The sequence below is a fragment of the Hippichthys cyanospilos genome, chromosome 12 (genome assembly GCF_059441005.1).
Source record: "Hippichthys cyanospilos isolate Australia breed blue-spotted pipefish chromosome 12, RoL_Hcya_1.0, whole genome shotgun sequence".
Taxonomy (NCBI): domain Eukaryota; kingdom Metazoa; phylum Chordata; class Actinopteri; order Syngnathiformes; family Syngnathidae; genus Hippichthys; species Hippichthys cyanospilos.
The window spans coordinates 17,590,979-17,604,689 of NC_142380.1; the positions used below are offsets into that span (position 1 = coordinate 17,590,979).

Below are 13,711 nucleotides of genomic sequence, written 5' to 3' on the forward strand. Positions count from 1 at the left end.
TAAATACATAGTTTATGTAAAAATCATGCAAGCTTAACCTCTGCCCTCAGATGTACATTTTTGGAGACCTTTATGGCAGTACATGCAACCTAACTCCTACATGAGAGTGTATATCAACATGTTGCTGTGCTTTTGCACTCTCTTTCTCGTGGCAAACAAGAACACAAAGCTAAATTGTTAAAAGAAACAACAAGAACACCAACAACAGGAATAAAAATAAGAATATGATATACTGCAGTCCTTCCCCTGCAGTAGTATGCACATTGCTGTGAGTATGTGAAAATATTTATATTTTAGTTTCGAGATATTAAGTACTTATGTTCAGTCATTTTTTTTTCCCTGGGGAGACAATTTTTTAATTTAAATTACATTTTGGTTTTCAAGGTATGGTACTTTTTTATGTAAAAAGGTAATACCTCAGAATTAAATTGATCAAATAAGGAAGACGAAATACAGTGATTTTCAGAAGTCAGGGCTGTATTGTGAAAATAAATTTATGACATTACTAATGTAAACATTTGATTAAGGACTGTCTGTCAGTGCATCGCCGACGGATGCTGGTTTTTCCAACCGACCAACGAATTAAAAATATTGAAAGTGCAATTTTTATTCGCCATTGTATTCGTCCTGTAAGACATGAAGTCAGATATGTCTGTCAGCCCGCCACGCCCCTTTTTGTTTTCTAAAATCTAATTCAATATGGTTAAAAGTGGGCAAAGTTGAATTTCCATGATATGAGTCCTTTAATAAATGTTTGGTCTCTTGAAAGGAAAATGAAAGTGTCTTACTTTGAACCGGAAGCAGAATTTAATTAATACAGGTATGCTTCATGCCAGCAAGACGTTGCTGGTCAGAGGCTAAGTGTAACACAGAAGTGGGCAATTTACATTTGTCAGTTGTCAGTGCCCGGGCCCCCTTACATCACCGTCAGTCTGGCATTTTTGTCACGCTGAAAATTGTAATTGGCGTTCCGTCAGACAATAGCCGGTCTGTCAGCAACTTCCGTCACCCTGCTTACTTCCATTGCGAGAACCTAGTCACCTTAGGGCTTTAACTCTAATACACCAAGGTGTCGTTTCACCTGAATTTGAGTGAATGCAGGAGGAATGGCAATGCATTTAGCATACGATGATACTCTAATATTGGATGTCGGTTCAAATTTATAACTGCTGCCTTTTTTTTAGATGAAGGTTTTCAAAACCTTTCATTTAAATTTGTCTGAATTTGTCTAAATTTAATCTGCCGCATACACTACAAGTAAAACAAAGTACAGGGGGCCCCCGTGTTACGAGATTAATCCGTTCCACGGTTGGCCCTGCAAGGCAAATTCACCATATGGTGGGCAATCCAAATCTATGTTAGATAGCTAATGAATTTAGAACCCCAGGTAAAAAAACATCTAAATTGGTACCATAATAGTATAGTAAGTGCTAAATATATATACTATACATGTATACAATCAGATAACATCATAAATAATAAATATAGAAAGGATTTATTTTCCTTTGAGTGGCGCTTGTGTCCATATTCCCCAGTAAGGGTAGCCTAGCTTTGTATTTCTTGATTATCTCCAGCATCGTTTCCATATAAATCATCTTCTTACTTCTCTCTTCAACATCTCTAGCAATCTTGGGACCCATGGCTAACCCTTTCAAGTTTGAATTAAGCAGTAAAATGCACTATAAATACAGTTTTGTAACCACTCGCAATAGAACAAAGCTTTACCATTCCGCCGTTTAAAAGAGTGAGGCTGACGAATAGCAGACTAGCATCTTCGTCATGTGATGGCAACAAAAAATAAGTGCAATTCCCTAAAAATGCCTGCAGATAGACAAAACAACACAAATACAGCTAACCCCCAGGGTCATGACTTTTTTTTTATGTCGCAAAACTGGAAAAATACCATAAAAAGGGTTTAATTAGGCAATTATAAAACTTTTATCCTGCATTTCCTGGCCAAAAGCCAATCAGAGAAAGAATGCAAATTAGTTCTGCTCCCATTGGTTACTTGAAAGAGTGATCGCCTTGCGATGAAATGCATCCCAGAATGATCCTATCAGCAAGCATTTTTTTTTTACATAAAACATATTTAACTTTTTGTCAGCAACATTGGGTACAGTATGAGGTTTAGGAAACCAGGACTAAAAAACTAAAGCAATTAAAAATAAATCTTCGGCAAAGTAAGCTGTGTTATACAGTAGCTGTGAAAGACACGTAGAGATTTGAACCAACCCAGTTTATTCACTTAACTAAACATTTTTCTCCATTGGTCGGTGCTGTAAAGTGACTATTGTCACATTGACTGCAGGCTGATTACAGTTTGTACTATAAAGATCCAGCAAAATAACAGATTAAAATGGAAGTCAGTTGAATTATATTTCTGTCAACAAAAAGGGTGTGGCGGGGTGACGGACATCTGACGTAATGTCTATCCTGATGATTACAACAGCGTATGAAAATTGCAACCCCAACAATAAATTAGCCATTTTTTAAGCGTTCCCGTCATTCATTGGTACGTCAAACGGCCGTCTGTCTGCGACTAATGGACAGTTCGTCAGTGCTGATGAAGTACCCACCTCTGGTGACTATGGGAGGGGCCCCTAGAGTGTTTGTATTCATGTATATATTTATGTTTCCCCATAGTTTCCTCTGTTTACTTGTTTTTGTTGCAAAAATAAAGCCGGAATAGAGTACAAGCCGGTGCGTTTTTGTGCCAGTCCCATGCCCTGATAAATACCAGGGATTGTGTCAAGAAGGGCCTTCAACATAAAACCTTTGCGAGATTAAATCTTTTTTCTTTATTTCTATTTATTTTTTTTCAATATTTGAAAAGATTACAGTTCCTATTACTACTATTAATAACTTAAACATGTTACTAATACTAACCTTCAATCATTTTCAGCTGTATTGAGGACTACAAGCGGGGGCCAGATGGGAGATCATGCCTGCCTTTATCTGATGCCTGCTCCGATGGGATAGACTGTGGGGAAGCTGCAGACATTCCTGCTAACCAGACTATGTTTGGAGACCTCTTTTATGGCTACAACAATCACACCAAAGAGAGCACCCCTGGACAAATCCTCAAGGCCACATTCAGGTAAACTTGTAAAGTAGAACATTCAGGAATGTTCTAATAATTGCATCCCAGGAAGGAAAATACAATATGATAGAATAATGATAGGTGATGATTTTGATTTTTCTTTTGTTAGTAATGAACTCAAAACTATACACATATATAATTTTAACAAAAGAAGTCAAACTATTGTACATTTTATACTAAAACAAAAGGCAACGTAGTTTAATTAAATCAAAAATGTTAAAATACAGCACTATTTTTTTTTTAAATCGATACAGGTCTTAGTAGGTATACGTGGCTTGTACTGAAAAGTATAAGATTAAGTACCGTATTGTCCGCACTATAAGGCGCACCTAAAAGCCTTTTCTTTCTTTTTAAACCTGATGGCACACCTTATAATCAGGTGCACCTTATATAAGGATCAATGTTGAGATTATTGAGATTGGGATCTGTAGTCTAGGAATGAACTGATAAAGTAAGCTTTACCTGTTTCTTTTACGTGTTTACAATTGAACAAGGTTGGTCATATTAACCTTCAGTTATTATGCTATTGAGAGTTTGCAGTTATTATTTGAGTTATTATTGTTATTACTTTGAGTATTACTATATTGTGATTGAAAAAGTTTTTAAATATGTCATTAATTGAGGTTGCACCTTTTTATCCGGTGCGCCTTATAAATGGAAAAAGTTTTAAAATATGTCATTAAATGGAGGTGCGCCCTTTAGTCCGGTGCGCCTTATAGTGCAGAAAATACGGTACCTTAATACTAACACTTAAACTTTTATGGAAGCTCAATGTATTCTCATTTTTTCTGTAATGTTTACAGTAAAAGCTAAGACTAATACTCAGTTTAACTCAAACGTTTTACTTCTCCTGCCACAAGGTGCTGATAGTGGTTAATTATTTGTTACGCAAAAAATTCTAACTGAGCATCATGTACTTGAACTTGTTGAAGTCAAACACGACAGGTGATAACAGTAAAGCAGCCGACCGCCATGGTCATCAACTGTCATATTCTCAACCTGCAAAAAGAAAGCTATCTGAAAATCTGATATGACAATCACTTTTTTACATAAAACGACAAATTGATGAAAACAACATACTAAGGTGTAAAAACACTTGATTTGGAGAGCTTCCGGCTTATTTCATACTCTTCCTTAGTTTCTGGGTTGAATTCTGAGAAATATGCATTTGGCAGACGTTCAAGGTAGTCTTCAACTTAATACACTAGAAAATTATATACAATTAGAATATAAATAAAAATGTTCATGAATACATAGTGATATTACACATGCCTTTGAAACGCAGACACATTTTTTTCATATGGTATAACAAGTCCTGAGATTGTTGAAGTGCACCACATTACCACTGCTACAAACTGGTTGCCTTGTGTAAGAAGCAAAATTACAAAACTTTATTATTTTTTCATTTAAAATAAAAAAAAGCAAAATTACAAAATTAATATAAACTGAAAATAAATGTTTTTGCGTGATCTAAATTCAATCTGAACTCAAGTTGAATCCAAATTATTATTTTTTTTCTTTTTCAGATATAGCCTTAATGTATGTAAATAATATGAAGTTGGATAATGAAGGTGGCAAAAAAATGTATATATATATATATATATATATATATATATATATATATATATATATATATATATATATATATATATATATATATATATATATATATTGCCTTGCATCTTCATTGGTCAATGGTAACAAATGAGTAACGGCATTGTGTTCTTATTAAAATGAGCTGTAAGCGCTTGAGAAAGGAGACAGATGGAAGGATAGCAAGGAAACCTCTCTGTGATGTTTGCTGGCATATCTTCAAAGGCTAATGCCCTTGTGTTCTGGAGCACAACTGTCTCTGTCATTCAGTGATGATCAAAAGATTGTGTGTGTGTGTATATATATATATATATATATATATATATATATATATATATATATATATATATATATATATATATATATATATATATATATATATATATATATATATACCTGGCAATGTTACACAAATGCAAATTAAAGTCAGTTATGACACCTTCATCTTTTATTTACCTTAGACAAATTGGTTTTGTTTGTAAAATTGATTTGCTCTGTAGCCAAGTCTTTCCAATAGGCTGTCAAGAGCGAAATGAAAATGAGCAAAATATAAGCACCGAGTGGTGTAAGAATGTGATTTTTTTTGGTGACACTAACACATATTTTAGGCGCGATTTTGGCTAATGCAACCACACCCATATCAAAATATAAGCTAACCTCTTCATTCAAGGGTGCTCACACCAAAGGGTGCTAAATCACTTCCACGTTATGATATTCTTTTAAATTGCCTTTTACACTTCTTAATAAGTCTTAACATATGCAGTTCCAATCATTTACATATTGTGAGTGTTTCACAGAACTTGGATTGTAATTACATTTATTGGCCACTTGGGTAAAGAGGTGGGCGGATCTGTCAACTTATCACCACCTGGTGTTATGTTGGCTCTGATGGTCCGGAAAAATGCCAATTCTTTTGTGAGAGTAACCTCACAGAAAGCACTTCAACATATCTCCAGCAGAACTTTCTGAGTTTGTGTTCTATGGATTTATTGTTGAGGTGCCAAACGAGATGTGGCCCTTTTAGTTGCTGCCTGATGTTGGAGTAATTCCCAAACTTGACACCAGTAATGAGGGATGCAATCAATGTGAGGGAGTCACATTGTGTCTTTTTGGCCTGTAGTCCTCAACAGGGGCCTCATAACTTCAGACCGGCCAAGTGGAATGCAGCCCACCCATCCGTTTTCTGTAGCGTTCGCAGTTAAATTTTGTGTGGCCATGGAGAAAGACTTCCACACAGTTTTGAATAATTTCTGGTCCACCATCTGGCAACTCAGGAGAAATAAACACTGCTGACGTCGACTCAATAGAGGGAATAATTGGAACACACTCCTTAGACCAACACACCTTCCTATAAAGAACCAAAGCCTGGGGGTTCTTGAGGTGTGCTGTCATTTTTTAACTTGAGGTCACCAAGGTAATTGAAAAGCTCCTCAGTGGCAGAGCACCCAGGTGAATGAGATCTGCTTGGATTTTGTAAAGGCCCTGAATATTGTGGAGCTGTCATGGTTGGCACGCCGCTTCGACATCTCATGGACATTGGGGTCAGTACCGCTGCCTTGCAGACTAAACGGTTATAGTACGCAAAGGAGAGTGAGTTCCGCCTAAAAGGGCTCTCCAGACACAGCTATTTAGATGTTCGGAAGAGGTGGGCCCATTAGGAAGTCAAATCTTAGCTGGAGGAGAAGGGTAGCTTTTATCATGGCTGTGGAATAGTGGACCGGCTCTACAACTACAACATGGTCCTTTAGGCTGCATGAGTATGTGCAACCATTTTAGATGTAATTTGTGAACTCAGAGAAGGTGTTCATAACTGTCTCGCTGCCTGTCTTTTGGGAGGAGGGGAGGGGGGGCTTCACGAGTATGGGATATCTGATACAGGCTGTCCTTTCCAATCGGTGTCAAAGATTAGTCTGCTTTGCCAATGTAGGTTGGACCACCATCAAATCCTTTTATCACTAATTTCGTACATAAATTTTACTGACACAATTTCTATATGTTGAGGTCATTCTATATGTTGAGGTCATGCACTGGCCCTGGTAGCTGCCTTAGTATTACATGTTTCGCTTTTGGCAAAAGATGTGGACCTACTAGCTTCATCATGCCACCATCTTCAAGTCTTGCCAAAGTGTTTGCTGGTCATGTGGAAAATGTTTATGATGAGAATCAGCACCTCTGAATCGAGCGCTAGGGTTTTCTTTAGAAAAGGGTGGAATGGCCTTTTCAGGTTGGTAAGACGTTATGGGGGGATTCATGTCCGAGCTGCCTTCATCTAGGATTACAGAAATCGGAAAATAATCACTAAGTCTGAAACCAGTAGATTTGGACAATTTTAATTTCAACAATACCTCTACATTACTTTAATATTAAAATATAGTAGTTGCCAATTAAATTCATATTCAAATATCATTTGGATAGGTTGATCAAAAAAGCTCTATCAAACATTTTCTTCTTGCCTTTTATAAAGCTAAGCATGCATGTCTCATGTGTTTTCTATTCTGAGGATATTTGTTTGTTTTCTGAAGCAGCTTGGGCTGGCTGTCTGGGCCGCGTATCATTCTCGCGAAGGTTTTAAGAAAGCCGTTTCCATTCTCACTTTACAGTTACAGTTGAGAGTTTACCTCTGACTTCTTTTGACTAATTAAACTGGGTCCCGAATGAACCGTGCAAGCAAAAACTGCTGGAATTATGAAACTTTCGAGAACGCATGTCAGCTGTGTGCACACGGAGACTCCTGATGTGGGGCTGACACTGAGAAGGACATTGAGGAAGACAGCTCTTAATTAAAGAAATGGTGCATACCAAATACCATGTCTTGGTAATTGTGAGTAACCCAGGAAAAAATTATGTGCTCCCCTGGGCATAGTGAAAGGCTATGCCCAGCAGTGACGCTGATAATGCTAATGCCTAATGAGCACTATTCACCTCTTCAGCAAGCACAGAAGGGCTAGTGCAGTGTGCACTGGCCGTGGTAGCTGCCGTCGCTTTAGGTGGACGAACAGGAATTAGTGATCAGACGAATCCATCCTAGCCAACATTCTGTCCATCTTGTGGGTCATTACAGAGTAATTAAATCACGTGCAATGTTGTGAGAGAAGTAGGTTATAAAAGCATACCAATCGCACTCCCAACAAAAGCTGAACCTAACTGTCAACAACATTTGATGGGGCATAACTTTCTCAGGCACTGATATCAGATTTTTATTTTCTTTTAATTTTTGTACTGATTGGGAAGAGTGGAGAGTTTTTTGCTGTCACAGGCCTATGAAAAGTACTGTAATAGAGAGAGAACTTGATTAAACCCATGAAATGAATTTTGCTAAACTAAGTCACTTTTGGAAGAAAAATGATAAGTGCATCATTCTTGAAATGAAAGATGAATCATTTTGCAGCAAAGCATTCAACATAGTATTAAATTATCTGGCTAAATTCATTTCTGCATAAATGCTGCTCAGTATTGATTTCCTGTGTATCTGTCACAATATTGTTTGAAAAATACACAGTTTAATGGAGTTTGCTGTTGTTGCCTTTTGAAATTACTTTGTGCATTATTATAATTGAAAAAACATTGACATTTTTGTCTGCAAACACTGCTGTGAGGCACTTGTCTGAGTTGGAGTATATAAACATTTGAGCTGAGAGCATCTGACCTGGCATGTTTGGGGACTGACACATTGGAATGTTAATTTTGTTTTAAATGGCACAGTACAGTACAGTCTAATATATAGATCATTTTTGTCTGGCCTGTTATGTGAGCAACATTTATTATGTTTTCACACGTTTAAACCATCAAAACCAGTATTGTTTTCTTGGCAATGAAAAGTTGCCATGACATGTTGCATGTCATGATAAAAATTGTTGATCATCTACAAATAAAACAGGCACAGTTTCAAGGCAATTGGATGAGATCTTGTGGGATGGGTTTGAAAAGTGAGTTCTATAAAGGAGTAAAAATAGGATCAAGGTTTTGTGCATGCATGGATATTATTTGAGGTCTCCTACATCTGCCCCAAACTGGACTACTTCATAGATCACTACTTAAATGAACACCGCAGTGCGAATGTTTCCCACTTTTTTCTCAGTGTACGCTTGACTCATATTGTGATATAGTATAATCTCTCTAAAAATTACTTCCTTTTCTTTCCTCCAACCAGACAAAAAAACTTTGCTCGAGGTATTGAGCAGCAGCTTCCAGATGGCATGGTGGTAGCATCTGTGCCAACTGAAGTTCAGTGTCATGAGGATCTTTTAGACCCCGTACCTGATCCAGAATACCTCACAGGTAGGAGATCTCTTACTTAGCAGCAAACCATGTTTGATGATTTACTGTCTTTTTTAAGTAATATTCTTTATTTATTTTTCACAATTGGGCATTTGCTTTACCCTTTTAATTTCCTAATTACTTGCATATACTGTATTACTAGAGGTGCGCACTTCGTCAGCACTGACAAGTCACACAAGCACTGACAAGTCATGAAAAGTTTGCCCCCCCCATTCGATTAAAGAAGCAAGTGCAAGATTTGTTTCATACTTTTGTTTAGTCGGTCAGTCCATTGCCGACCGACTAACGATGAGAATGCTAAACCTAGGGCGAGACGAGAATGCTAAACCTATGGCGAATTAAGAATGTCTGAAGTGCAATTTCCTTCCGTCATTGTAAGTGTGCAATAGATATTACGTAAGACGTTCGTCAGTCCGCCACACCCCTTAATGCTGACGGAAATATATATAAGTCAACCAACTTGCATGTTTGACTGTTGGATTGCTGCATCTTTAGTGTACACACTGCAATCACTCTACAATCAACTTGACAATTCTCATTTTACTGCACCACCGAGCAGTGGAGAAATATGTTCCGATGAGTGAATAAAGTTGAGAGTTGGTTCAATTCATTACTTATAATTCACAGCCATAACACAGCTGACTTTATGGGAGATTTCTTTGTAGTTGCTCCCTTTCTGAGTGCTGGTTTCATGAACCAAAATGCATACTGTACACAATCTCGCCGACCAAAAGTTAAAAGTAATGTTTAGAACTAAGTGTTAAGAGATGTTTGTGTTATTTTGCTTTTTCATAAAGAAATTGCTTGCTGATAAGAGCATTCTGCAAGGAGGTCTGTCTTTCAAGAAAAGTTTTAGGACATTTTTTAATTCCCAAATTAAAGGCATTTTTTCTTAGTAAACAATTAATTTAAGCTCAGCAATGCTTTACCTGTAGTGTATGTGACAGAGGAAATTTAGACATATTTAAACACATTTGAATGAAAATCATCTTTAACAATTGTTAGCCAGGCAAATGAGAACCGACATCCAGCATTTGAGTGTCATATAGCATGATAATGCCATCTAGTGGACATCATTGCTAATTGCACTCGTGTCCCACCTGCATTCATTGTAAATCTCCTTGGTTTAATTTGTTTTCATTTTACACCTATGTTACTGTTTTGTGTTTCAAGGGCAGCACAACAGAAGCATTACGGATATTGGGTTATGTTTGAGTGCAGTGTGACACATGGTTGTCTTAGTGTGAGGCAATGGAAGTTGGCGACGGACCGGCCGTTGTCTGACGGACTGACGGTTACAATTTTCAGCGTGAAAAAATGGTGGACTGATAATGACGCAAGGGGGCGGGGCACCAATAACTGACAAATGTCAGACCAGTGAAAAAATGTAAGTTGTCCAACTCTTCGTATTACATTCACAAATGAGTGCATGTATTTTTCCTGCTAAAAGAAGTCCGGTGAGTAACCGTATAAAGCAGTTTACCGGAAAAGTTACACTTATAGCATTGAAAAGCAAGTTGGAGAATGTGAGTGTGTCACAGACTTGATACAGTAATTTTAAAGTATATTGTTCTTTTTTAAACTTTCCACAATTAATTATGAGTATGCATATGACTATACATAACTCCTTATTTTGTTATTTTATTGAATGAACTGTGTACCTTGGCCACTGTTGGCTTTATTATACACTTGTGGAGAAATGCCAATTATGTAGTAAGAGTGCATTATAAAAGCAATTTGTCTTCAAGTGGACACTCTAGTGCAGGGGTCCGCAAACTTTTTATCACCACGGTCCACTGACAGATCAATGCCTTGCAATTTTATCGTCGACAGGGGGCAAACCATTAACGCCAAACTAATGCAAGCCCTCAGCTTGCTTCTGTCTTCACAAAAGCGATGTCGGGAGTCTAGAAAATACGATTGCGAGCTCATTTGGTTCAGTAACAAAAAGGTGGCGAGTCCATACCTTGTCACTTTATGGGTTCATTTGGGTGCTCGGAGTCCTTACCACAATAAGTCATTATTTCAAGTAGAACGTAGGTATTGCATGTTAAAAGCTTTCTTTTTGTTCAAATTTGTAGGCTTGTCACCTGTCTCTTGACTGGCCCTATCCTTGTCCCAAAAGCTTCTGTTCCTTATTCAATTAACTTACCTGTATTTTGTGAGTGAAATTGAGGCGCTCAAGTGACTGAAACAAATTTCAGTTTTCAAAATAAAAGGTTTTTCAAAATAAAATAGCTTTCAGACTCGAATAATACATGAAACGGAAATAGTTCATTATTTCAGGTGCAGCCCATGCGCCCCGGCACCAGATGATCCGTACTGGATCAGTACTGGGCAGTGGACCGGCAGTTGGGGACCTCTGCTCTAGTGGACATTAATTAATAAATTGTCTTTCGACAAATGGAGTGCTGAGGACACATGTAAAATGGTGTTCTCTAACCCAGAATTATGTTAAAGCTTTAACAATTTAGTAAAATTTACATATGATTTATGACCTGACCCATTTAAATCCCAAATTGATTTGTCTGAACCATGTCTTCCTCATGGAACATGTGGATGTCCGAACTACTCAATTACCTGTAAGGAAAAAATGTTAATATTACTTTCTCAGATAAAGAATGTAATGTGGATTTTCAATGTGGCACTATTTCCATGTTAAAAGTTGGAAAAAAAAGAAGGCACTAGCCCCAAGCTCTTTCATAGTTATGCTCCTCAATACGCGACATGATGTTCCACCACCTTGTCAGAAATGATCCAAGTATCACATAAATGTCTCATGAAAGCTGACAAGCGTTGACTCCATGAATGCACCCAGTGGAGCCTCAGGCATAACACACGTATTAGTTTAGTTCATAGCCTGACCATTTTATAAAACACCATATTTTAAGCAGCATTTTTTTCAAATGAGAATGGTGATTAGTAATGGTTTTTAAGTGATTGCTTGCAAAGGGATTGTGTTAATAGATATTAGTCAAACTTTTCTGTAATCATTGTATGCCATGTCGAAATGGTTTCCAAGTAGTGAGTAATCGAGATCTTCTGTTCAAATCCTAATGACAACAAAACAGTAGTTATCAGGCGTTGAAATTTCATTTTGAAATTAGCGTAATTAATAGACAAGGCATCGAGTTTAAACTCTTATCATGGCGGAGGCCCGAAAAAGCCATGCCAGTCATGGGCTCACCATCTGTTGAGGGGCTAGTAGGGTTGTGTGCAGTGAGCTGGGTAGAATACAATGGCGGAACTCTTGGGAGACCAATGCTCAGCTACAGAAAATGCCTCTTAGAGCATTGAATGTCACCTCTCTGGTGGGGGTGGAGCCTGAGCTAGTGTGCAAGACAGAGAAGTTTCAACTGGTTAAAATCAGACTTGCCACCACAGACATGGTCTCTGGTACCAGTCCTTTTTTGAGTGGCGTTGGATTCTCCTCCAATCTGGATTTCCGCTGAGGTGCAGCACAAGTCTGGGGATACTTACTTCACCCTAGCTCCACAGCCGTAAGTTGGTATTTACTCCACAGATACCGAAGTTAGCCTTCCTCAGCTTTGAGATTGGGGGATGGGTCTTGACTGTTGTTTGAGCCTATGCGTAAATACTCATGCATGGGAGCAATTCTGTGAGGTATTGGACAACGACTTTTGGACAGTTTCGAGGAAAATCTCGTCCATCATCCGGCATCTCAGGAGAGGACAGCAGTGCACCATTAACACTTTATATACTGTAGTGGAGATGGAATGCCAACACCACAGACTAGAATGCTGAGTTCCATTTTTAAATATGTGTTTTCTTGTCATACCACACAATAACAGCGTAGTTAATTGAACATTTGTTAGCATCATAACTTAGCAATTAAATAGGATTTCATGATAGTGTTTTGTTGGTATTGGAAGCAACTCTGTGATAGCAATAAAAATGAGGATAAAACATGCCAAAATACCGAGAGGAAATGTCAAACTATGAGCTCAAGCGCCACTATACAGTCCAACTTCAAAATAAATCCTTCTATATGGCTATTGCACTGGCCTCTATGTATCAAATGGTAAGCTTTATTTTGAATTTAGGCAGCACGTTGTTATGAGTATGTTCTTAAAAGATGTCTAAATGATAGCAAACACCAAATAAACTCTGACCCAAGGCCAACATTATTTATTTATTTATTTATTTATTTATTTATTTTTACTTGAGGTACCCAAATTATTCAAGGATTTGTTTCACCCCAAGTTGCCAAAGGCTCCCATACATATTGATACATGATGCACGAAGGTCTTGAAATTGCTCTGCTTCTAATATAGGGAATGTTGGCTTCATGTGAACTCACCCATGATTCTTTTCCCACCTCCCAAGCCGCAGATGACATGCGGCCCGAGCCGTGGTGTGTGATCCATATGGATCACAGATCATTGCAAGGAAAGGATGCATTAGAACATTTGCCATCAACCCAGAAAGAGTTGTAAACATCCCATAGCAGAACAAACACTAAAAAAAAAACCTCTCATCTGAGATCATGATGACTTTGAAATAATCTAAAAGGCTGCACAAAGTACAAAAAATTTACATTCCTTAAGGGGAGTCGTTCTTCTTTCAGTAGTGTCACTTCATGAAAAGAAAAATTGCAAAATCCATGCACAAAATTATTCATTTGATGCTAAAGGAATTGATGCAGACTATCCTCTTGTGTGAAATACTGACTTTATATGACAGTGCAACAGGTGCAGTAGATGCGTTATCAAAATATTC

General features: G+C 37.6%; 1 protein-coding gene across 8 annotated transcripts in view; it reads left to right on the plus strand.

Annotated features, from left to right (window-relative positions):
• The window catches only part of astn1 (astrotactin 1), a 369,637-nt gene that overhangs the window by 176,974 nt on the left and 178,952 nt on the right, over positions 1 to 13,711 (plus strand). For all 8 annotated transcript variants that reach the window (XM_088430421.1, XM_088430423.1, XM_088430425.1 and 5 more), the window contains 2 exons: positions 2,903 to 3,097; positions 8,844 to 8,971. In XM_088430421.1, the coding sequence (XP_088286547.1) occupies positions 2,903 to 3,097; positions 8,844 to 8,971 (323 nt within the window). The remainder of the gene's footprint in view (positions 1 to 2,902; positions 3,098 to 8,843; positions 8,972 to 13,711) is intronic.